We start from the raw sequence: 23,719 nt of genomic DNA, 5'->3' as shown, positions 1-23,719 counted from the left end.
AGAAGAAGGGAAAAAGCAAGAAGGAAAGAAAGAACTCCTTTCCCAAGCCTTTTCACTTAGGTTGATGGCTAGCTTTATTATTGATAGCCCCTTCTCTGTATTTGACTAGGAAATGAAATTACAAAAATCCGGCTTTCCAAAATAATTAGATGAGCACTTAAGAATTTTATGTTTATATTCTCTACAAACACTTATGAGACAACTTGTCCACTAGGGTAACCTAGAGGTTTAAAGGCTTGTGGCACATGCTAAGTGCAACCGTGATTCCTATGAAAGTGAGTGAGGTTTTTTTTCTTTTCAATATTGCTTTTGTTGTCTTTTTTGGCTTCATTTTGTAAGAGGACTAGCAAAACTCAAGTTTGGGGGTAATTGACAGGTGCATAAGATCATATAGATATAGGATTTATCTGATATTTTCTTCCCATGTATATGAGCTAAATCATTGTTTTTATTTAATTTTCAGGTCTAGCAGAATTGGAATTTAATGCAAAATCACCTATAGAGTCGATGGAGAGAGAGTGAATTGCATACATGTTTTGACTTTCCTATTTCTTCTCTAACAACCTAGGTTTCTCCTACTTTCTCTAGTAATTTCCTTTTTATTTTATTTTCCCATTTGCAGATTTTATCCTTTAGTTTTAGGAAAGCAAGTTGTTAATTTGTTCTCTCTTTCCTATTTTCTCCCTTCCCTATTCCCTTCTCTAATCAATCCACCCAATCTCTTTCTCTTTTCTCTCTTTTCTTACTTGTTGGGAACCAATATAGAATTGGGTTGATTTTATTTTATTTCTTCCTTTTTTTTTTTTATGAAAATACGAGAGAATTTGAGGAGTGGTAGATTAGGAAATGTTGGGAGAGACAAGGAGCTTATAGAATGGAATCATGGGGTTTTGTCCACGAGCAGTAGCAGTCCCTGCAGAGTTTCGTTTGCTATTATTATTTGTTTTATGAGTCTTGTTGTAATGAGTAGCTAGTTTTTTTTTTTTTTGGATGTAGATGAACCATTGCCTATTTTCATCAATTTGAATGGTAATATGCCTTCTAGTTGATGCTTCTAATTGTGTATAATCTGACTGATGAGTCTCTATAACTAAGCAAACTAAGTGTGCCATGCTTCGACGAAGGACGATAGTCTTGCAAAGATAGGGCATCATTGGTCAAACTCATACATAATTAGAAGCTTCAACTAGAAGGCATGTAACCATTCAAATTGATGAAAATAGGCAGTGGTTCATCTACATTCCAAAGAAAAGAAAAAGAAAATAGCTGCTCATTACAACAAGACTCATAAAGTAAATAGTAAGAGCAAACAAAATTCTGCGGGGACTGCTACGGCTCGTGGACAGCACCCTGGCATAGGCTTTAGTTTCGGACCAAATACACTGCAAGACAGAATAGGGGTGGGGACTGGTTCGTGGTTCTTCTTCTTCAGCTATGAAAGAGAGCGAAGGGGATTGATTTTGAGTAATATGAAAACCAAGATATCCCTCCAAAACCTCAGGGTTCCTTTTATAAGCTTTCCCTTTTTCCCCAACGTTTCCTAATCTACTACTACTCATATTCTCTTGTATTTTCATAGAAAAGAAGGAATAAAATCAACCCAATTCTATATTGGTTCCCAACAAGTAAGGAAGGAGAGAAAAGAGATTGGGTGGACTGATAAGAGAAGGAACTAAAATAATATAGGAAAGAAAGATATAGGCAAGAGATGAAATAAGGAAGAGAGAAAATAGGGAAGGGAGAAAGTAGGAAAGAGAAAAGAATTAACAACTTGCTTTCCTAAAACTAGAAGATAAAATCTGAAAATGGGAAGTGAAGAAGGAAATTACTAGAGAAAGTAGGAGAAATCTAGGCTGTTAGAGAAGAAATAGGAAAGTTAAAACTTGTCACGCAATTAACTCTCCATTGACTATAGGTGATTTTGCATTATAATTCCAATTCTGGCCTTGGACCTGAAAATGAAATAAAAACAATGATTTAGCTCATATAAATGGGAAGAAAATATAAAATGAACCTTCTATGATTCTATATATATGTGTATGTGTATGTGTATGTGTATGTGTGTGTGTATGTGTATATGTATATGTATATACATATACACTCATATTCAGTATTTGTTGGATTTCTCTTAATTTTATGGATTAAATCTCTTACCAATTGGTTGACCAGTTCTATGATGGCAGCTGGATAGAAAATCGTAAGAGTTAGGAGGATATGTTTCTAAAAAATCTTGGAAAGAATTGAGTCAAAGTGAATGCTTGAATAGTTTATTTTCTCTTAAAATGTGGTTGAATTTTTCCTGTTCCTGCTCTTGTTGTAGCATGCAGCAACCATGGCTCTTGGACACTCTCATCTGGAAGTTTGTGAGATTATGTTTCATGAGTTTGCATCTTTTGTTGAAGAAGTTTCACTGGAGGCAGAAGGAAAATCAAAGTGGAAGGTATAATAAGAGTTGAATGCTCAAAATGGCTTTATGTTTTGCCTGAAAGATGTGATTTAGGGTTGTCTGCTGTCTCTAAAAAAATAGTACCATCACCCCAAGTTCTGATTCTATTTTTCAATTTTTTCCCCTCACTTATGGCTTCATTGCATTATCCATTTCTTTTATTCACAGAATACAGCACCTGTACATTTTCATAATCTGATGTCTTGTCTAATCCAGGGACATTTTGTCTGATTTTCTTTCATTCAGTGTGCGGATGAAATCTTTGCACAATTTTTTAATCAATTCAATTAGTTCAACAACAACAACAGCAACAACAAGCCTTGTCCCAACTAAATGGGGTCGGCTACATGGATTCTTGCCTTCCAATCGGTTATGTTTGAGGCCATGCTAGATACAAGGCCTAAGCTATGCATATCCATTCCATCAGTATTGCTTCTAATTTATTAAGGGGAAATTTCCCAGATGAAATGATTTTGAAAAAGATTTTCCTACTTAGATGTTTTTTAAAAGATTTTATTCAAATGGTTTCTATTTTTGAAAAGAATTGCCAAATCCCAAATTTTGTTATAATCTTTTTCTGCCCAACCAATATTATACTATGAACTACCCAAATTACCCTCAAAGTAAAGTCTTATATATTATTTTTCCTAATTCAACTCCTTGAAAATAGTTAGACAATCTCACGTTTGAGATTTTTTAGTAACTTGCTCCTAAGGGTTAGTTACTAGCATTCAAGATATATATATATATAATAATGTACTCTTGAAAATTCATCTATATTAATAATACAGTACAATATTAAAAAGAATAAATTTTGAGGGTAATTTGAGTAGTTCATAGTAAAACATTAGTTTGGCCAAAAAAATATCACAAAATTTGAGATTTGATAGTTATTTTCAAAAATAGAATCTATTTGAGTAAAACTTTTTTAAAACTGTCTTATTGGGTTAAATCTTTTTCAAAATCAGTCCATGTGGGAAATTTTCCCTTTCTTATGCATTTTTTTTTTATTATGTCCCAAATAAAAGGCCTACATGTCTTAAGCATATTATCTACATAAATTTGCTAATTTTTTTGTCAACCTACATGCTAACTTTCATGTTTTCTTGGTGAATCTTCAGTTTTTTTTTTTTTTTTTTTTTTTTTTGGGGGGGGGGGGGGGGGGTGATAATCTTAAACTTGTTTTTCTTCCTAACATTTAAGGTGCAAAATTTTTTCCCAGATAAGTCTTTTCTGGCTGTGTATAGTTTTAGCTTTTTGTGCCTACAGGTGAAGGTGGGGTATTTGTGTTCTATTCCATGGTTTTTATGTTTAGATCCACAAGTTAATGAAATTTTCTATCTATATTAATGCAGAGTCAGAAAGCCCGTCGGGAAGAACTCCGTGTTCCCATTGCAAATATATATCGTACTGTTGCTGAGAATATTTGGCCTGGAATGCTGAGTCGAAAACGACGTTTCTGTTATGACTATTTAAAGTTCATTGAGGAAACAACTAAGCAGATTGCTACAGCACCTACTGAGAGTTTTCAAGAAATGCAACCTCTCCGCTTTGCATTGGCATCTGTTTTAAGATCACTAGCCCCTGAGTTTGTGGACTCAAAATCAGAAAAATTTGATATAAGAAGTCGAAAGAGACTATTTGATCTTCTTCTCTCTTGGTGTGATGACACTGGAAGTATGTTGGGTCAAGATGGTTTCAGTGAGTACCGTCGTGAAATTGAACGTTATAAGTCAGCTCAGCACATTCGTTCAAAGGATTCTGTCGATAAAATTTCATTTGACAAGGAAATGAGTGAGCAAGTCGAGGCAATTCAGTGGGCCTCCATGAATGCCATGGCTTCTTTGTTGTATGGGCCTTGTTTTGATGATAATGCACGAAAGATGAGTGGCCGCATAATTTCTTGGATTAACAGTCTGTTCATTGAGCCAGCACCGAGGGCACCTTTTGGCTATTCGCCTGCTGATCCGAGGACTCCATCCTATGCAAAATATACTGGAGAAGGAGGACGTACTGCTGGTGGACGTGATGGTGGACGTGATCGGCATAGGAGCTCTCACCGTGTTTCTCTTGCTAAAATGGCCCTGAAGAATCTTCTACAGACAAATTTGGACCTTTTTCCTGCTTGTATTGATCAGGTATTTCTTCTCCTCAGCTGCAATGGTGCTTCACAGCTCAACAGTGGGCTGCCAGTTTGCAGCTTGCATTTAGCATTTTTCGGCTAATGAGCAATTTCTTAGAAAGATCCCAAAATATTATTGAACATACTATTCATCTAACTAACATGAGATGTGAAGCACCAGCATCATCTTTCATATTGTACTTGGTATTTGACCTGCATATTTCCCTTACTGTCTTCATATATGCGTGATCTGTCTTTTTCCTTTCCCTGATAATGGAAATGTAATATCTAGGAAGGGCTAATTTGTTGCAATTTCATCAGTGCTACTATTCCGATGCTGCAATCGCTGATGGTTACTTCAGTGTGCTTGCTGAAGTCTACATGCGCGAAGAAACTCCGAGATGTGAAATCCAGAGGCTTTTGAGCCTGATACTCTACAAGGTAGTTGACCCTTCAAAACACATACGTGATGATGCTCTTCAGATGCTTGAGACACTTTCTGTCCGCGAGTGGGCTGAGGAAGGCACTGAGGGTGCAGGACGCTATCGAGCTGCTGCTGTTGGTAATCTCCCTGACTCCTACCAACAATTTCAATATAAACTTTCATGCACACTTGCCAAAGATCATCCTGAATTGAGCCAGCTTCTGTGTGAGGAGATCATGCAGCGGCAGCTTGATGCTGTGGACATAATCGCTCAGCATCAGGTATTGACATGCATGGCTCCATGGATTGAAAACCTCAACTTCTGGAAGCTCAAGGATTCAGGCTGGAATGAAAGATTACTAAAAAGTCTTTATTATGTGACATGGCGGCATGGAGACCAGTTCCCTGATGAAATTGAGAAGCTTTGGAGCACAATCGCCAGCAAGCCCAGGAACATTAGTCCAGTCCTTGATTTCTTGATCACCAAAGGAATTGAAGAAGGGAATTCAAATGCTTCTGCTGAAATAAGTGGAGCATTTGCAACATACTGCTCGGTTGCCAAACGTGTGAGTTTATACCTTGCACGAATATGTCCACAGTGCACAATTGACCATTTAGTTTACCAATTGGCTCAAAGAATGCTGGAGGACAATGTGGAACCAGTTAGACCAAAGGCTGATGCAGGTGGAAGTATTGTACTGGAGTTCTCTCAAGGACCCACGTCAGCTCAAATTGCTTCTGTTGTGGATATTCAACCACACATGTCGCCACTGCTTGTTCGGGGTTCACTTGATGGTCCTCTTAGGAACACAAGTGGGAGCCTGAGCTGGCGCACGGTAGGTTTAACGAGTCGAGTCTTTTCAGGGCAATTGAGTCCAATGCCTCCAGAAATGAACATAGTTCCTGCTGCTTCTGGGCGTTCTGGGCAGCTCCTTCCAGCAATGGTAAACAAGTCAGGACCACTGATGGGGGTTCGGACCTCAACAGGGAGCTTGCGCAGTCGCCATGTGTCTCGTGACAGTGGTGACTATGTGATTGACACACCTAACTCTGGTGACGATGCATTGCATTCTGGTAACGTGGTGAATGGGGTCAGTGCTGGAGAGCTTCGATCAGCATTACAGGGGCACCAGCAACATTCACTAACCCATGCTGATATTGCATTGATTCTACTTGCAGAGATAGCTTATGAGAATGATGAGGATTTCCGTGAGCACCTTCCTTTGCTCTTTCATGTCATATTTGTGTCAATGGATAGCTCAGACGACATTGTGCTGGAGCACTGCCAGCAGTTGCTTGTTAATCTGCTATACTCCCTTGCTGGTCGGCACTTGGAATTGTATGAGGTTGAGAACAATGATGGTGAGAACAAACAGCAGGTAGTAAGCCTGATAAAGTATGTGCAGTCAAAGCGTGGGAGTATGATGTGGGAGAATGAGGACCCCTCAGTTGTTCGGACTGAACTCCCAAGTGCAGCTCTCCTATCAGCCCTCGTGCAAAGCATGGTTTATGCTATTTTCTTCCAAGGAGACCTCCAGGAGACCTGGGGAGCAGAGGCACTCAAGTGGGCCATGGAGTGCACATCTAAGCACATTGCATGCCGTTCACATCAAATATATCGTGCGTTGCGGCCCAGCGTCACAAGTGACAGTTGTGTGTCTTTACTTCGGTGCCTTCACAGGTGCCTTGGGAACCCTGTGCCATCAGTTCTGGGCTTCATCATGGAGATTTTGTTGACTTTGCAAGTGATGGTAGAGAATATGGAACCGGAGAAAGCAATTCTTTATCCCCAACTCTTCTGGGCGTGTGTGGCTTTGATGCACACTGATTTTGTGCATGTGTATTGCCGAGTGCTAGAGCTATTTTCTTGTGTGATTGATAGATTATCCTTCTGGGACAGCACAACAGAGAACGTGCTTCTCTCAAGCATGCCCAGGGATGAGCTTGATACAGTTGTCTGTGAGACATCAGATCTTCAACCGATAGAATCAAGAGTAGGCAGTGAACCGCCACCCACAAATGGGAAAGTTCCAGCCTTTGAAGGGGTGCAGCCTCTTGTCCTCAAGGGTCTTATTTCAACTGTGAGCCATGGGTCCTCGATTGAGGTGCTCTCTCGAATAACAGTGCATTCGTGTGACTCCATATTTGGGGATGCTGAGACACGGCTCCTAATGCATATCACAGGTTTGCTTCCCTGGATCTGTTTGCAGCTCACCAAGGACTCACCTACTTCACCACTACAACAGCAGTACCAGAAGACTTGTTCTGTTGCTGCCAACTTAGCAGTTTGGTGTCGAGCAAAATCATTAGATGCACTTGCCACTGTATTTATAGCTTATGCTGAAGGCAAAATATTAACCACTGACAACCTGCTTTCTTGTGTCTCGCCACTATTGTGTGCTGAGTGGTTCCCAAAGCACTCAGCTCTGGCATTTGGGCACTTGTTGAGGGTACTGGAGAAAGGTCCAGTAGAGTATCAGCGCGTGATATTGCTCATACTCAAGGCATTGCTTCAGCACACGCCTATGGATGCTGCCCAGAGCCCTCATGTATATGCAATCGTATCACAGCTGGTGGAGAGCACTCTCTGTTGGGAAGCACTGAGTGTGTTGGAAGCACTTCTGCAGAGCTGTAGCTCCTTGACAGGGCCGCATGCTCATGAGGCCGGTTCATTTGAGAGTGGGTCTGGCAGCACTGAGGAGAAGGTGCTTGCTCCTCAAAGCTCCTTTAAGGCTAGGAGTGGACAACTCCAGTTCCCCATGGGGGTTGGCTCAGCAGCAGCAGCAGCAACACAGGGAGGGGCAGTTGATTCAGGTCCATCTCCTCGGGAGGTAGCTTTGCAGAATACACGTTTGATTCTTGGGCGGGTGCTCGACTCATGTGCTCTTGGGCAGAGGAAGGACTATAAAAGGCTTGTACCTTTTGTGACCACCATTGGGAACCCGTAGTCACATTTGAATTCCCTGATTTCAGACACCATGCTTGTATGTATTATGCCTTCCACCTCTTTTTTGGGCTTTTTCTTTTCCCCACCAGGCTTTTGTAATTCTTTCTAGCATGGTGGTGGTGTTAGCAGTTGGTTCCGTGGATATGGGAGGTTCCATGGATTGTATTTTATGTTTGTGCAAATTACACGGCACTTGCTATGAAAGGGGTAAAATTCTTGACAACCCGCTATTACCTTTTAAATTACATGACACTTACACTCAAAATTATAATTATAAGTTACCCACAGTTTAAATGAATGTATAAAATGATCAAAATATTCTTACTTATATTTAAAGTATTTAGAACGAGTCACTCAACCCCTTAGGTGGGTGAAGGGAGACTCTCTTCACCCATCTTCTACCTCTATCAATCAGTCTGTGCCTACCGTATAAGAGCTCAGATCTTTCTTCTAACACGAACTGCATTGTATCTCCGTCAGCACACGGCTTCATCTCTAAAAGAGAAGCGTGGCACTCCCTGGTCCTAAATTAACCGTTCCGGCATTTTTGGAGGGAGTGATGAGATGAACTCACACGCAGCTAGAAGAACAGCGACATTGTCTAATTAAATCCATTTTTGAACATTCTTTTATGTTTTATGAACTTTTTTTTTTTTCCCTGTTTTCTTTTACAAAATAATCACTCGATGTTTAACTTAATAAAACTAACTAAAAAAGAGTTTGGGGTTACAAAACTAACTAAAATTATGATTTTTCACCTTTTTGGACATTTTTAATCCCTAAAACTAACCACTTTGAAGAGGAAATTTTACTATTTTGTCAAAAAGAAAAATTCAATAATTTTTCATACCCTTTGAACATTTTTACTCCCATATTTGTATGGTCAATTTTAGGGGTAAAAATTTCCAAAGAGATAAAAATTCACTACTTTGATTAGTTTTGTCAATGTAAATTCAGTTTTAGCTAGTTTTGTTAAGTAAAACATTGAATGACTACTTTTGTAAAGGGAAACGTAAAAGTAATAATCACGTAATTTTCCCTTAAAAAAAAAGAGTCCATCTGGATTATTTACGATGCATCTGTGATTTTGCAAGTACAATCAAGTTCAAGTTGCAAACCCAACTGAATCACTGTTGGCTATTACCGGCGTTCGACCGAGTCCCTCAAAAGAAATCCCATATAAAGTTTTGTTTGAGCTCGTATATGGTAGTCTGAGAGAGAACCCACCTAGGGGTTGGATGGATCATTCTAAATGTTTTAAATATAAGCAAGGGTATTTTGGTCATGTTACACGTCTATTTAACTGAAAATGTAACTATGGGTAACTTGTAATTTTGAGTATAAATGCTATGTAATTTAAGAGATAATAGCACATCAAAAGTCTTACCCCCTTTATAGAAAATGTAATTGCGGGTGACTTGTAATTTTGAGTGTAGATGCCATGTAATTTAAGAGATAATAACGAGTAGTCAAGAGTTTTGCCCCCTTTATAACGTGTTATTTGCTCTTTATATTTTTATGATAAAATAATCCTATTTGTCACCAACATTTGCTCTCAACTTTTTATACAATTGAATAAAATACCCAAGCCTATGACACCGACCTTGCTATAGTCTTGCGCATTAAATGCACAGGACGGTCAAGCTACACATCTCCATCCTTTGGATAGAGATTTTATCTAGATTCCGATCTCGACCATTGAGATTCAACAGTCAAGATTCAAATCTCGACCAAAATTTCGGATCCAACAGTCTAAAATTTCGCTTGACTGTCATGCGCATGACTGAAGCAATTTTCGCGTGCAACACACTCCGTCTATCTTTTAATTGTTTTGAACTTTTTCTTGCTGGGATCGAATTGTGTTTAGCTTTCCGCAGATGCTTCTAGGATCTTAGGGAAAGACTCAAATTCGAATGTTGTGTCAATTAAACGAGTAGAAGTTCGCACAATGGTTATATGAACAGGATTTGAAAGTTGTAGTAATTGCAGTATCCATAGTGTAAAAATATTTGACAAAAAGAAACCACGAGTTTTGACTGTAGAAGCAAAAGAGAAATACATGTAAATTTCAAAAAACGAAAAAAAAAAAAAAAAAAAGAAGTAAATAGTATTGATGTGCCATATTCTTAAATGACGTATGTGTGCTTAATTAGATACCATAAGAAAGACAAATACAAAATATCACTTTTTTTCGACTGAAAAAGACTAGAAACAAAGTTCACAAAATTCAAATATAATTTGAAGTACATTATCCTGTTGCACTAAGAAATAAACCATTTGAAGATGATCTGAAGCAGGTTGAAGGTGACTGCTGAAAATTGATAACATGGGGGGGGGGGTAAATGAATTACCCCAAATGTTTGAGACACTCCATTAAGGCATCAGTGTGCTCAGGCTTCCCAACAGAGACCCTAACATAGCCCTTAAGTTCTTTGTTGTTGTAGTGCCGAATCATCACACCTCTTAGTGCAAGATCATCCTGCAAGAATTTTATCATTTCATATTGTCAACTATGATACTTAGTAGCCAAAATTTTCAGAGTGAAGGATCAATCAACTACTGTTCAAGCAAAGGGATTTAGCCTCAGACTTGTACCATAAATACAAGTGCTATAAAGTTGGAATGAAAAAATAAAAGGGTTTGACAGTTGAAATAGTTTTTGAATCACAAAACCAGTACACTTTCACATTATGGGTCACTTAAGATCACAATACAAACTTCCAGATAGTAGTATTTTGAGCCCTAGGTATTTAAAACTTAAGTAAACATGCAAAATATGAATTCTAAATCATGAAGTATAAGCTAGCTAAACCTGCAGAAGCATTTTAGGCTTTGACTGCAACCATGAGAAAACATTTGAAGAAATTCTATTGTGCTATCAAAAGTTGCTCAAGAAGATTTACAGTCCCAAGAACTAGATTGAGACACAGCAGCACTAACTTTTAAGGATCTTCTTATGACTTTGACAAGAGTTACTGACATGTTCGTAGCTTAAACTAGATTTCATGGCTTAGGAAGGAATAAAATAACATATTATAAGGGCTGAAAGACCCATTTGTAACAACAGCTACCAAGAGCAGTGGGTGGGGCTGTACTGCACTAAGCCCATGCTCACCAGGTCTCTAACCTCTAGGCTGTCACAACACCCAACCCCAAACCCCAAACCCCAAACCCCCCCCCCCCTCTTCTATCCATCCCCAGGAAAAAGAAAAAAAAGTTTGAAAATACCTTGGATGTATTTTTTGGCCCTCCCTCAGTCAGAAACAGTGACAATATGGATGGGTAAATAAACACACACAACAAAAGCTGCATGGCTTCCCAATGCACTAAGAACAGAGCCCACATAAAGGGAAGGAATAGAAGGTCAATTGAACTTGGAATTTCCAAATGGCAGTGGTTTAACATCAAGAAAAGATATAGACGCCCAAGAAAAATTGCATGTAATAATATAATGATTAAAAAAGGGCCAAATTCATGAAATAGGGCACAAACATGCCAATGAACTTGAAGTTTTGGACTTCCAACTCTCAACCATAATCTGGTAAAAAAATATCAATGGCACAGGTGCAGATTGGAACGTCAGACCAACTATATCCCTATGTAGGCCCCTATTACAGCATCTTCATTTTAACTGTTTATAATTTGTAATGTCAGCCAGATATGAGAAGGCAAAACCGAACCGCGTCCAATTTGATGCCGTGTGGACTTCCACTTCATCCTTAAAACAATTGAATAGAAGGGGAATTCCCATGACAAGCTACATATGAAGTCCAGTGGACTACATCAAATCTTATGGCCCTGGTTTACCTCCTTGTCTCAAGGTTTCTATCTTATCCAAACAGAGTTGAGTATTTTAAATAATTCCAGAGTATCAATCTAACATGTGGCTATGCAAGATAAAACCAAATATTAACCCATGACTACTAGATGGTGTGGATGGCTTAATGTGGTTTAGAGTTTGGAGGTCTAGAAAGAATCTAGAAATAAATTATGGTACCGAGTTCCAGTCTATCAGATCAGTATTGGGTATGACGAAACCTGACTAGCAATAATTCAGGTCAATTAGGAGATTGCTAATAAAACCAAAAAAAAGTGTCAGAATGCTCTAATTTTCCTGGTCAACCATGCTACAAAAGGATGGTCTATTAATTATACCTTGGAGGGAGGGGGGGGGGAGAAAGAAAGAAAAAAATGATGCAAACAATGGATGAAACCAAGTCGAAGAAATTTTGAGCCATATGTCCATGTAGGTCAGATCTAGAGTTACTTTACTAGATTACAGAAACTTGGATTTGCAGATTAAAAGTAATAGCCAGCAAAATTGACGAACTAGACGGAGAAATGAAAATTAGAGAGGAAAATTCAACTGGTTGACAGAACAGGCAACAAGTACTAGAGATACAATAACATAATTAAATGGTATCCAGAACACAATAACACACTTGATAAGAGCGAACTGGGAGGAAGAATACTATAGCTGGGATATCAATCTTGTATCACAGTTCCCCAGCACCAAAATTTTTTTATTGAACTCCCAAAATTCTCTAATCCAAATCAGGCTTAATTTATAGGGATTTCTATACGAGGATTCCTATTTACACCCTCAACTTACTTGATTTAATAAACTTGCTGTTAAATACCGTATTCTAACCCAAAACTCTGCTAACTACAGGCATGCACTCACACTTTCTTGATTTAATAAGATTGCTATTAAATACCCAGTTCTAACTCAACTCTGCTACCAGCTCCATTGAAAACCCAAAACCATGAAAACATTGACTTACAAATTAAGTCCGCTACAGTGAAAAATATAAAGTAAAAACTAAAACAAAATAAAGTAAACCCAGACCTGTAATATAAACTACCTGTGATTTGTTTTTTCTCTCTGTAGGATTGCTGCATGCCCCTTGTGGGCCTCTCCCTATCTAGCACCTTAGGCTTACATAAGAGATCATATTGATCAACCTAGTCTAGTGCAATAGCACCACAGCCAATTAGGGGCACAGATTTGCCAATTGGCTGAAAAAGCTATGCCCCAGTGCCCCCTATACATATTTGTCCTCAATAATAAATGAAAATGAAAAGAGTGAAAATATGAGGCACAGCAGTAAAACAACAACCAGAACAAGAAATTTGAAAAAAAAAAAAAAAAAAAAAAAGAGGATTTTTTTTGGGGGGGGGGGTGCCCAGGGGAAGGAAATGAACCTAACACAAAAGACCATATTTTTAGTAGAACATAAAAAATTGCACCAACATGAAGAAAAATCAAGCACCTTCAACTTCTTAGCATCTTTTCCCGATGTAACCTCACAAAGAATAAAATTGGCATAGCTTGGATATGGCTTCAGATATGGCAATTCACACAGAAGCTTATAAAGTCTGTCCCTTTCTTTTACCAAAGCCTCCTTCACCGTCTGTAGAAATTTCTTAAGAGTATAAGAAATAAAATAATCAAGCATGAACACTAATTACTTAATATTTGTATTCATAACTGGATCCTGAAAATATAAAAGAACAACTGAGAATCCTGATGTCACAGGTTCAATATACCTCCAAATAGATGGGATTCTGCAATGCAACACAGGCAGCAACTTCAGCAGCAACGGACACATTATATGGTTGCTTTGCCCTCCAAAGGTATTCAATAATGCTTAGAGGAAATGCTCCATATCCCACTCGGAGTCCAGCTAACCCTGTTTCAAGAATAACTTGCCCGTGAAATCCCATTATTACAAACAGAAACAAAATTGCACTGATGATTAAGATCTTGAAATTGACAGTTCTCTGACTAAAATGAAAAAAAATATAGGTAATCACAAGACACCCCCAAAACTTAGCTTTTATTCACAGACAACCCACAGGAATTCAAAATATCAACTGTCCCAGAAACTGTTAGAACCGTCAATTCTTAACTGAAAAGATCATTTTACCCTTGTGTCAACCCCCCCCCCCTCCTTCTCCAACTAACACAGTTGAAATTTTCTTTTCCCTCTACTTCTTCACCTAACACAGCTCCATTAACACACCTTTAGAAGCTGTCAGGATTGAAATTTTTTTATTCATTGTTCAATCATTAAGAAGAAACCACTGGGTTTAATTTCTGCCTCAGATCCTTTCTGTTCCAGAAAATTGAAGACTAGCAGGACTGCAGGAGGCCTCTCAATCCAACTTCCCAGAGAGCACTCAAAACTCCACGTATTTCCCACCCAGACAAACACCTTAGTGACCTTCCATATCCCACATCACCCGAAACCCAAAAACCAAAGACCCCATAAATAAAAAATGATGTTATGCCATTGTTTACACCTCTGATGTTGATGCAGCTCCGTTACCAAATTGGCCAATTTCCCTTTGCTACTTTTTGAATTCTGCATCAACTTCTCTTTCCTGAGTTCCATTCTTCTTCGTTCTCCACCCCCAAATTGAACACTAGCAGGAGGGCCCTCAATCCAACTCCCCAGACAGCATAAAAACTCCATGTATTTCCACCCAAACAAACACCTTCCCTAACATCGCATGTCACCTGTAACCAAAAAAAGGGCCCCATAAATAAAAGATGATGTTATGTCATTGTTTTACACCTCTGAAGTTGATGCAGGTCCACTACCAAATTGGCCAATTTCCCTTTGAAAATAACTTAGGGTTGATAGATATGTGTGTTGGGCCTTTGTTCAGCAGGTCCAGTACCAAATTGACCAACTTCTCCTTGCTACTTTTTGAATTCTCCTCCATCTTTTACTTGCCCCCTCTATAGTGCACCACAGCAGTGCAGCCTTCTATCTCTGCTACACGATAACCACAGACGATTTCTGCTGTGTGATGAGCACATTTATGTGTGAAATCTTAGGGCATAAAGCATGCATTTTATACACTTAGAGTGGAGCTACCTTGGGTTTTATGTTGTTTTTGCAGATTTTAGGACTTCAAGATTTAAGCAAATATTTGGAGTTTTGGGCTTGAATCATGCTATTTTACACGTCAAGAAGTCCATTCAAATTCTCAAATGCGAAAATGGGCCTGATCTGGAGCATGATGGGCTAGAGATGTGTGATTATGGGCCAACTCCGAAATATTGAAGAGATAAAGAAGGAAAATTTGATCTACGGCTGCGATTTTAAATCAAATCTACAGAGATATTAATGAGAGAGTCCAAATGGAAAAAAGTCCTTGCATACCTCAATATCTTATCTCCTATCCTGGATTTAATTAAAGAAAGAAAAAGAGGAAAAAGAATTATATTCAGAAAGAAAAAGAGGAAAAATCCCGTTTTTGAATGCCTTTGTCCAGTTTCGATCAAACCCTTCATCGAACGATCATCCGATGTCCGATCGTGCTGATTTTTGGAGGAGAGCTTCACGACTACTTAAACCTCAAATCCAACGGTGGAATTATGCATCTGATCTCTCTAAGTCGGCGCGATTACTACGTCAAAACCCTAATTAGTTGAGTCAGATAGAAACCCTGAGTTTTATTCAAATTCAGCTGTGCTTCATATCTCATGTAAACTCTATAAAAGGAGAGCATACTCCATCAAAGGAGAACGTGTTCTAGAGCTTAGTAGAAGCATTCTTTCTTCTCTCTTCAGTTTATTTAGGTTTTCTCTAGTTTTCTTTGCTTGCATTAGTGAGATTTAAATTTCTAGATTCAATGTTTAGGTTTAATCTTTTTATGTAATGCAATTCAAGTTCAAGCTTCAAGTTCAAGTTTCAATTTTTTTTAGATTCGTTTTTCTATGGGTCTAGCAATTGCAGATTTAGATCATTCTAGATCTAGATCTGGTTGTTAGGGTTGGTTGAGATTCAAATCGTTTGTTCAATTCGCAAGTAAGTAACCTTCTTTATTAATCTTCTCTCCTCCCTCTATTCCCGCTTCTATCTACCCCTCCATATTCTTAATTTAGGATTTACTTTCAGCATTATTTATTGTTCTCCCTTCCCCTGGATCCTTGATCAAAGATGCCTACAGTCGTGCCTCTCTTTGGTTAAGGCTTCCTTTTCCTTTTATTGCTTTGTTTATTGCTTTGTTATTTACTTTCTGTTATTTACTTTCTTCCTATTCATTCATCATCTCGGACCACATAACCGGAGCAAGCCTACAGTCGTGCCTCTGCTTCTGGTGACGGGTGGTGTTGCATCTGCATTTTAGCTATGAACTAAATTTTACTGACTGCTTTAACATACTAATTGGTTTTATTTTTTTTCCTTTTTATTTTTATTGTTCGCATTTTTTTTTCCTGTCTTTTATTTATGCATTGATTGTGTTTAATTTATTTTTCGTTTCAATTCGATTGCATTAGACGTATAGATTAGGATCGTTTAGTTTAGTTAATTAGTTAACAAAAATTGAATCATTCCACTCTCGCATTACTATTAAGAAGTTGAATTCTAAGTGGTATATCTCCTTGAGATCAACCCGTTAGCTACACGATACCGTGCGCTTGCGGTTACTTTTAAAATTCACAAACACTGTGTACAAAAACTGATTGGTACTTGCATTCTCCAAAGCCTAGGCTGACGAATGGGATGACTGATTGGAAAGAAGGTTGTTGTTGTTCCTGTCTCAAACTTGTAAGATCTCTTTCTTCTTTACTTCTCCTTGTTTAGCGTAAGAGGTAAATCTGTATCCAACTCCCGATTATTCTCTAACTCTCTTATCCTTTAAGCTTCCTACTTCAATCCTGTTAACACATGCTCCCCTGCCTATTTACCATAAATCATCATAATTATTGGTACACTGCCTTCACTCCAGACTTCTTATTCTTAATATTGAATGTTTGCTGATCCCATATGTTGGTTAAATGGTTAAATTATCAACAAGGCAAACATCATTTTTTGAACATCGAAGGTTCAGCATTCGATTTTATGTTTTGTTGCCCATACTTTCTAACCTCATGTTTCTAATTGATGCCCTGTTATTTTGATTACATACATCTTGGACCATGGTACAAATTTCAACCGAAATTTCACAAATTTAAATTTCGCGAATTTCTGCTTGAAATCTCGGTTCTTTAGAAAACTGAAACAAAACCTATGGTGAAAAAAGAAGTACCAGGTTTCAACTTGTCTCAGTCAAAATTTCAAGCAAGATGAGTCGAAAACTGGTTTCAGGCCACCCCAGGAGACCCACGTTATAAGTTCACCCTCATAGTCATGCCAGAGTTTGCAGGTTTCGACTGGTTTCGCCAAGGCTTTTATGATCCCCAAACCCTTCTTTTGCTTTTTTTTTTGCTTTCAACATATTTTTCACACAATTTCATTCACTCCTTTGCCTTTCATCACACAATTTGCTCCTCTTTTGGGGATTTTGGAAGATTTTTGCAAGGTTTGTTCCAAACTTCCCATTTTAGGCATACCATGTGATGGCGATTCCACCCAAGCACTCAACTTGGAATTGAAGCCTAGGACTTTGTTTTTGGTCATTATATTTTGTTGTATATGTACTTTTGTATCAAACAATCCATGTATGCAATACAATTTATTCAATTTTACAAAGTTTATAGTGTTCTCGGGACCTCTCCTGTGTTAGTAAACTTGAATGATAATTTTTCATTATTTTTTTAGCAAAATACCAGTTCCATTGTGTTCATTATTCTTTAAATGTGAAGTACGTAAGAAGAAGAAGAAAGAAGAAAAAAAAAAGCGAGCCGAAACTTGTTAGGAAAAGTTCCAGGTTTCCACCGAAATTTCAGTCAAAACCACCATATCTCAATTTTGAGGCTGGTCGAAACTGGCCTTAGAACCGAGGTTCTGATCCTTGGGTTGGACTATATCGCACATTGTTACTTTATTTCTATGTTTTACACTCTCCATTCAGCATGCATGTTGGTGATAGCCCCTGACTTCAGCCCACCATTAAGGTTTGAATAGTCTAGCTCTAGAACAGTATCCTAGCTAGGACTTATAGGGCCGCTAATTTCTTGGTTAGGGTTGAGAAATCAAAATCAAGAAAGCCTAGCGCTTGGAACCAGCACTATAGTTCCAATCAAACAACTTCATTATCTATTCAGATTCAAAACTTACCATATTCCAAAAACTAGATTAACCCATAATTGCCAAGCAAGTCGTACTTTTCACTAGAAAGCCTTATCCCAAAAACTCTGGGTCAGGTCTATGGTTCTTATTACACCATTCCACTACGTCACCAGTCAAAATCTAACAACATAAACTAAACATCTCTTAGTTTTCACTAGAAAGCCTTATCCCATGCACTGAGATCAGCTCTATTATTCTTGTCACAAAATTCTACTACCTATCACCAGTCAAAACCTGACAAACATAAGCTACAGAAGACATACTAGTTGTCCACAGTTACTAAATCAAGAATATATTGTGCTCCATACCAGCCACTCCCACCCTATGGCAAAAAAGGAATATAAGAGTCCAGCTAACTTATTTCAAGATAAATATAACTTGACACAATTAGGCATTAAAATTGCAAAATTAACAAAATGCATATTGGAGAGAGGATAAACGCTGGAAGTAAAATAAAAGGATTAACATATTAGTGTCTAAGCATTTTGTCCGTGGTGTTAATAACACGGACTTCACAAATACAAACTGGTACTAAATTTAAATTAAGATTCGACACTTAAACTATAATGAGAGCAAGAAATAACTATTATGACTTTTGAGCATGGTGGGAGATCTCGTGAGATCTTGCCGAGATCTCGCAAGATATCTCACTTTTTCAAATAAGCGAGATGAGATGGAAATCGAGAGAAGATAGTTGGGATATATCGCTCGAGATCTCACCATATCTTGTCATATCTCACTAGAACTCTCAATTTTCACCCTTTTTTTGCAGATTCCGGTTGGAATTTCACTTGCAACTACTCTTAGCACATCTATAACATCAAAGGAAGATCAATCATTCTCTGTTTGTCTTATGAACTTATGATTTAATGACTTATATAGAACTTCTAATGGTTGCATAATTTTATCATTCTATTCTTGAAAATTGAGATTGTGATACTCATATGGATGGAATTTTAATGACATTTAGATTATTTGATGCATTTGATACACTTACTTTTCATTTATATGCCTCAAAGGTTCTATATTACGAGTTGTATAACCTTACATTTCCTAATCCTACAACATTTCAGTTTCACACTATGGGTAGACTTAAAATCATACTTAGGGTTGTTTTTTGACAAATCCAAGGCTATCAATGTGTTCAAATGGCCTTAAATAGGCTAAATACCAAGTTTCAGCCCAATTGAGACCCTAAAACCCACCGAGTTGACACCAAAAAATCGCATATCTCAACCGAGATCTCAGTTTTTCAAGGTGCCGAGATCTCGCTCGATAGCGCGATCTTCTACCATGCTTTTGAGCACTACCAAAATTGGCGTCCAACATGACATTGGAAATCAATGTTGAAATTCCATTCTCACTGTGATCAATATCTTCCTTGAAAAGAAGAGGAACAAGTAATATTTTTACTTTTAGAGGACAAATTGTCACCTTATAAATAATGCATCAGGTATATACTTATACCACACACCAGCCATACAGAAATCTTACTGGAAGCCCTTTGCATCTGGGTACAAAATGTCCCTTCTTGGCACTTACTGCAATTCATTCTCCACGAGTATCATAATCGAAATAGTCTAATTAGTTCAAAGAAATCCATTTTCATCTTTTAAAAAGTGAATCAAAGAAAAAAGCTGGTAGTTTTAAAAAGTGAATCAAAGATTTTAACTTACCAGCTCGTTTGCTAAATGTCCGAAGGACAATTAAGTTTTCATGCTTCTTCACCCATTTCATTCTAGATTCCACTCCAGAGAATTCAATGTATGCTTCATCCAACACAACCAATATTGGCAGATCAAGAATCCTCATCAGATCAACTTCATTTATAATGCTGCAAGATAGCAAGTTCCGAAAACATTGTGTCACAGAGAACCCAAAAAGAATACTTCATACAAAAAAATCATAATATCTTAAATTCAAGTTTGACAGAGCTTAGCAGCATCATTCAGAATCCTAAGTGATGCTGAAACTCCAATAGGAAACATGTAAAGATGCCAATAAAATCTTCAACGATCAAATTGGTTGCATAACTCTTGTGATGAGAGTCATGAGACAACCAAATATACATCACCCAGACACTTCAATGCATAGAATCGAGAATCCAAGAGTCCCAATAGATTCATTATTTACATATATTTTGCTAGATCATCAGCATAAAGTAAAAGGCCTGCCATGGTCCCTTGGGCCATGCAGCACTCTGAAGTCCCTACACTGACAAGATAATCCCGTTTAAGGTGAGCTACATTATGAATGCAAGAGTATAACACATTAACAAAGAAAAAAGAAAAAAATAATTCATCAAGACAAGTTCAACTCGGACTGTACCTTCCATCAGGATTGTTTGGAGAAGTTAAGAATATGATTTTCGGTTTCTCTCTCCCAACAACATCTATTATGTGGTCCACATCCAAGCTGAAATCTGCTTTTCTAGGAACTGCAAGCAGAACTTAGAATTAACAAGTAAATTTGACATCTAGGAAGAAGCAACTAAATATCAGGATGAAGAACCACACCACAGATGACAGAAGCAAAAAAGTTAGGACATGATGATGAATTCTAATCCTGCATTCAAGAAAGATGTGAGGAACAGTATGGGTTGTGCAATCTGTGATGAACAGAAATGAGGCTATACAAAAGACAAGAACTCATGGTAACCAATACCAGAGTAATATTAGCAAATAGCTGTACCAATGGAAGGAGAAGAAGACTCAAAATTTCCAACTGAGCAGTAGAACAAGCTACTGAAGTAGCTGTGAGAGATAAAACAAGATGGGTTTAGTAGATGCCCTATCCTACTCATAAATAAGGGAAATTTTCAGCACCACCCCCTGAGGTATCCCCTAAAATTAATGCCACCCCCTAAGTTATCCAAATTATCAATCCGAGCCCCTATTACTAACAATGTTAGTCTATAGTTAGTTTTCATTTATAGATTTCCAATATTACCCCCACAATGAACCATGTAATGACTAAAATAACCCCCCCCCCCACCAGTCCCTCACACCCCAACCCCTCCCCATCCACCTTGCAAGGAAACCACCCACCACAAAGAAAAATAAACAATAAACCACCACCGCCCCCACCTTCGACCTACCAAAATAGGTAAGAGAAATACATTATCATCTTCCTCCACAAGACCTAAACTGATACTGAAAACCCATATTCTTCCTCTTGACACACCCTAAACCAAAATTAGACAAGCATCCTCTTCCTCTTGACAAACCCTAACTTTGTTCATCAGATTCGTGCTCTGGAAAACCGTCGAGCCTAATCAAGCCTAATTCAACCACTCCATTCGCAGCAGGAATACAAACCATCATCTGCAACCCAAAAACTTGACTTTGTCATGCTCGTTCACAAGCCTCTCACTTCTAGCGAGCCAAATTGGCGACAAAGCAAAAGACGACTTTCCTAGTAGACCAACACCATTCATATACAACTGAGTCATCGTAACAATGAGGAACCACTCCATGTCAGTAACCTCTTCATCAAAAGCATCGTCGGTAGAAGCTGGCATAACGGAGATCAACGAATTAAGTTCACGAAGCACCTTTTTTTTTTTTAATGGTGTGTTTTCCAAAAAAGGTGGATGGCCTAGGGTGAGGAGGGTGTGAGGGGATGGTGTGGGTGGGGGGTTATTTTAGTCATTACATGGTTCACTATGGGGGTAACATTGAAATAAAAACTAACTGAAGACTAAGAATGTTAGTAATAGGAGGTCTGACTGATAAATTGGATAATACTAGGGGTGGCATTAATTTTAGGGGATAACTCAGGGGTTGGCACCAAAAATTTCCTAAATTAAAAAGGTTAGGTTCTTTTCCCATCCATATGAGATTAGGATTGTCGTTTGTAAATGCTTATTGCTTCAATACAGAGAAAGAAGGAAAAAAGAAAAAAGGAGAAAGTAAATTATCATTACCTTTAATTACAAGTGCCCCATTAACAGCTGCATCAAATTGGTACATTGTAAATGTTGGAGGACAGTCAACAATCTTGTCACCAGGATCAAGCACACATCTGCAGTAGTAGATGATATAAGAAAGGGGGAAATGTTCAGAGAATTTACCGAAGTTAGTAAGACAATACATGCTGAAAGTATTTCAAGTAACCATAGAATCTTTATTTCTAACCGCATGATTAAATCAATAAGCTCATCAGCACCACATCCTGCAAGAATGTATTGCGATTCAAGCCCTGAATCTTCAGCAAGTGCAGCACGTAAACGGCGGCTTTCAGGATCAGGGTAAACATATGGGAACTTCAATGCTCCCAAAGCTTCAACTACCTACAAAAATCTGAAATCTGTACTCAGAATTGAAGTTTGCCTCAAACAATCATGTTAGCAGCTGCAACTGTAAACATAGTAACATTGTGCAAACAAATTACAGAATGGCTACGGAATCAGCAACAAAATGACTTATTTTTCATAAAAGTAAAAAGAAGTAATAATGAACCTTGCCTCTGGAGGTGGACCATAAGGGTTTTCATTCGCATCCAGTTTGATGATTTCCTCTGGCTTTCTCCCCAGACGACTAGACAAAACCTATAGATAGGAACCCGCATCAATAAAAAGGTTCAATTGGCCAGCAGACGGCTGCTCAGAAATGACAATTTGCTAGCCAATTAGGACATTTAGTATAGAGATCAAGCACATAGCCAAAGAAAACATGAACGAAGAAAAGCACAATCTACAAATATACTGAACTTGATTACCTCGAAGGGAAAAATAGGCTGATAAGGAGACAATTTCTTGAGATGGGTACGGATGAAAGAATCCCCTGTCAAACGCTCCTGGTTCCGACTAACATTGTCGGCCGGAATCGTTGAGGCCATACTGCGGACCACCACTTTGAGATTTCGTCCAAACGAACAGATGGGTCTAGGCAATACTAATTCGTGAAGCTTATTATGAGTTTCAATCATACAACGAGAGGAAGCACAGGAGAAATCAACCACACCCATTAACTCTGCACTTTATAATGTACAGATTAAATTTTGCAACTAAACGAAAAACTCAAAGATCAAAATCAGCAACTAAAAGGACACAACTTTTATCCCCTCATTGACTGCCTAAGGAGAACGCAAAGAATTTAAACAGCAGCTATGATAAGAAAATACACTCTGTGGCATTGTAGAAGCAAAACAAAACCAAAAAAAAGAATCAGTTAGCTTACCTGAATTTGGAGAGAGAAATGCCAAAACAAGGGACTTGTATCAAGAACCTGCGATCGACAGACGAAGAAGGTTAGGCTGCTCAACCCTAACAGTCACCCAGAGTTTAAAAAAAAAAAGAATAAACCTAAACACGCGCGTGTAAATTTTGGACATGGAAGATGGTAAGATTAATGTGGAAATGTACTCGGATACCTTTAAAAAAAAATTACATTCTTGATAGTGAACAACGTCATATATTTCTATCTTACTATATTTGGACAAATTCGTATAATATCTTAACATTTTTGGATGAATCTAGTCTAATCCAAATGATACTCAAATAGTCATTTTTTTTAATAGAAAGATTCTCTTAAATGAATATGAATATTCATTCAATATAAATCTAAGTTTTTCTTTTTTTTTATACAAAGGAGCTTTATAAAACGGGGGATAGGATATTAATATTGCATCAGCGAGAGTCGAACCCACATGTTGGTTTCAACCACTAGAACAACTCTGTGTTGGCAGTTTTTTTTTTTTTTTTTCAACTTGTAAGGTTCATAGAGTGATGAGGACTCGTACCATTTAG

General features: G+C 38.0%; 2 protein-coding genes across 5 annotated transcripts in view; one reads left to right on the top strand and one right to left on the bottom strand.

Moving 5' to 3' along the window:
• Window positions 1-8,499, top strand: part of LOC149016826 (uncharacterized) — a 90,866-nt gene extending 82,367 nt beyond the window's left edge. The window contains exons 17-19 of one of the 2 annotated variants that reach the window (XM_089154882.1): window positions 2,321-2,440; window positions 3,802-4,584; window positions 4,890-8,499. In XM_089154882.1, coding sequence (XP_089011008.1) covers window positions 2,321-2,440; window positions 3,802-4,584; window positions 4,890-7,940 — 3,954 coding nt within the window. In that variant the 3' untranslated portion in view covers window positions 7,941-8,499. The remainder of the gene's footprint in view (window positions 1-2,320; window positions 2,441-3,801; window positions 4,585-4,889) is intronic. The other variant, XM_089154883.1, reaches the window with a different exon arrangement.
• Window positions 8,500-10,049: 1,550 nt separating this feature from the next.
• On the bottom strand, window positions 10,050-23,326 carry LOC149016825 (histidinol-phosphate aminotransferase, chloroplastic-like). Of its 3 annotated transcripts, none has more exons than XM_089154878.1 (11): window positions 23,276-23,326; window positions 23,151-23,198; window positions 22,690-22,943; window positions 22,436-22,519; window positions 22,107-22,261; window positions 21,896-21,993; window positions 20,299-20,407; window positions 19,647-19,804; window positions 13,490-13,632; window positions 13,213-13,353; window positions 10,050-10,418 (listed from the first exon to the last, which is right to left on the bottom strand). In XM_089154878.1, exons 3-11 carry the CDS (start codon window positions 22,936-22,938, stop codon window positions 10,287-10,289), a joined length of 1,269 nt encoding a protein of 422 aa, XP_089011004.1. In that variant the 5' UTR covers window positions 22,939-22,943; window positions 23,151-23,198; window positions 23,276-23,326; the 3' UTR covers window positions 10,050-10,286. The 3 variants fall into 3 exon arrangements, with proteins under 3 accessions (XP_089011004.1, XP_089011006.1, XP_089011005.1); XM_089154880.1 differs by having other exon boundaries at window positions 22,690-22,865; window positions 23,276-23,293; XM_089154879.1 differs by lacking the exon at window positions 23,276-23,326 and having other exon boundaries at window positions 22,690-22,865; window positions 23,151-23,267.
• Between the last annotated feature and the right edge of the window lie 393 nt (window positions 23,327-23,719).

Source organism: Hakea prostrata, chromosome 5, assembly GCF_041222555.1.
Source record: "Hakea prostrata isolate BN-2017 chromosome 5, UWA_Hpros_2, whole genome shotgun sequence".
Classification (NCBI taxonomy): Eukaryota; Viridiplantae; Streptophyta; class Magnoliopsida; order Proteales; family Proteaceae; genus Hakea; species Hakea prostrata.
This window is presented reverse-complemented; position numbering and strand designations above follow the sequence as displayed.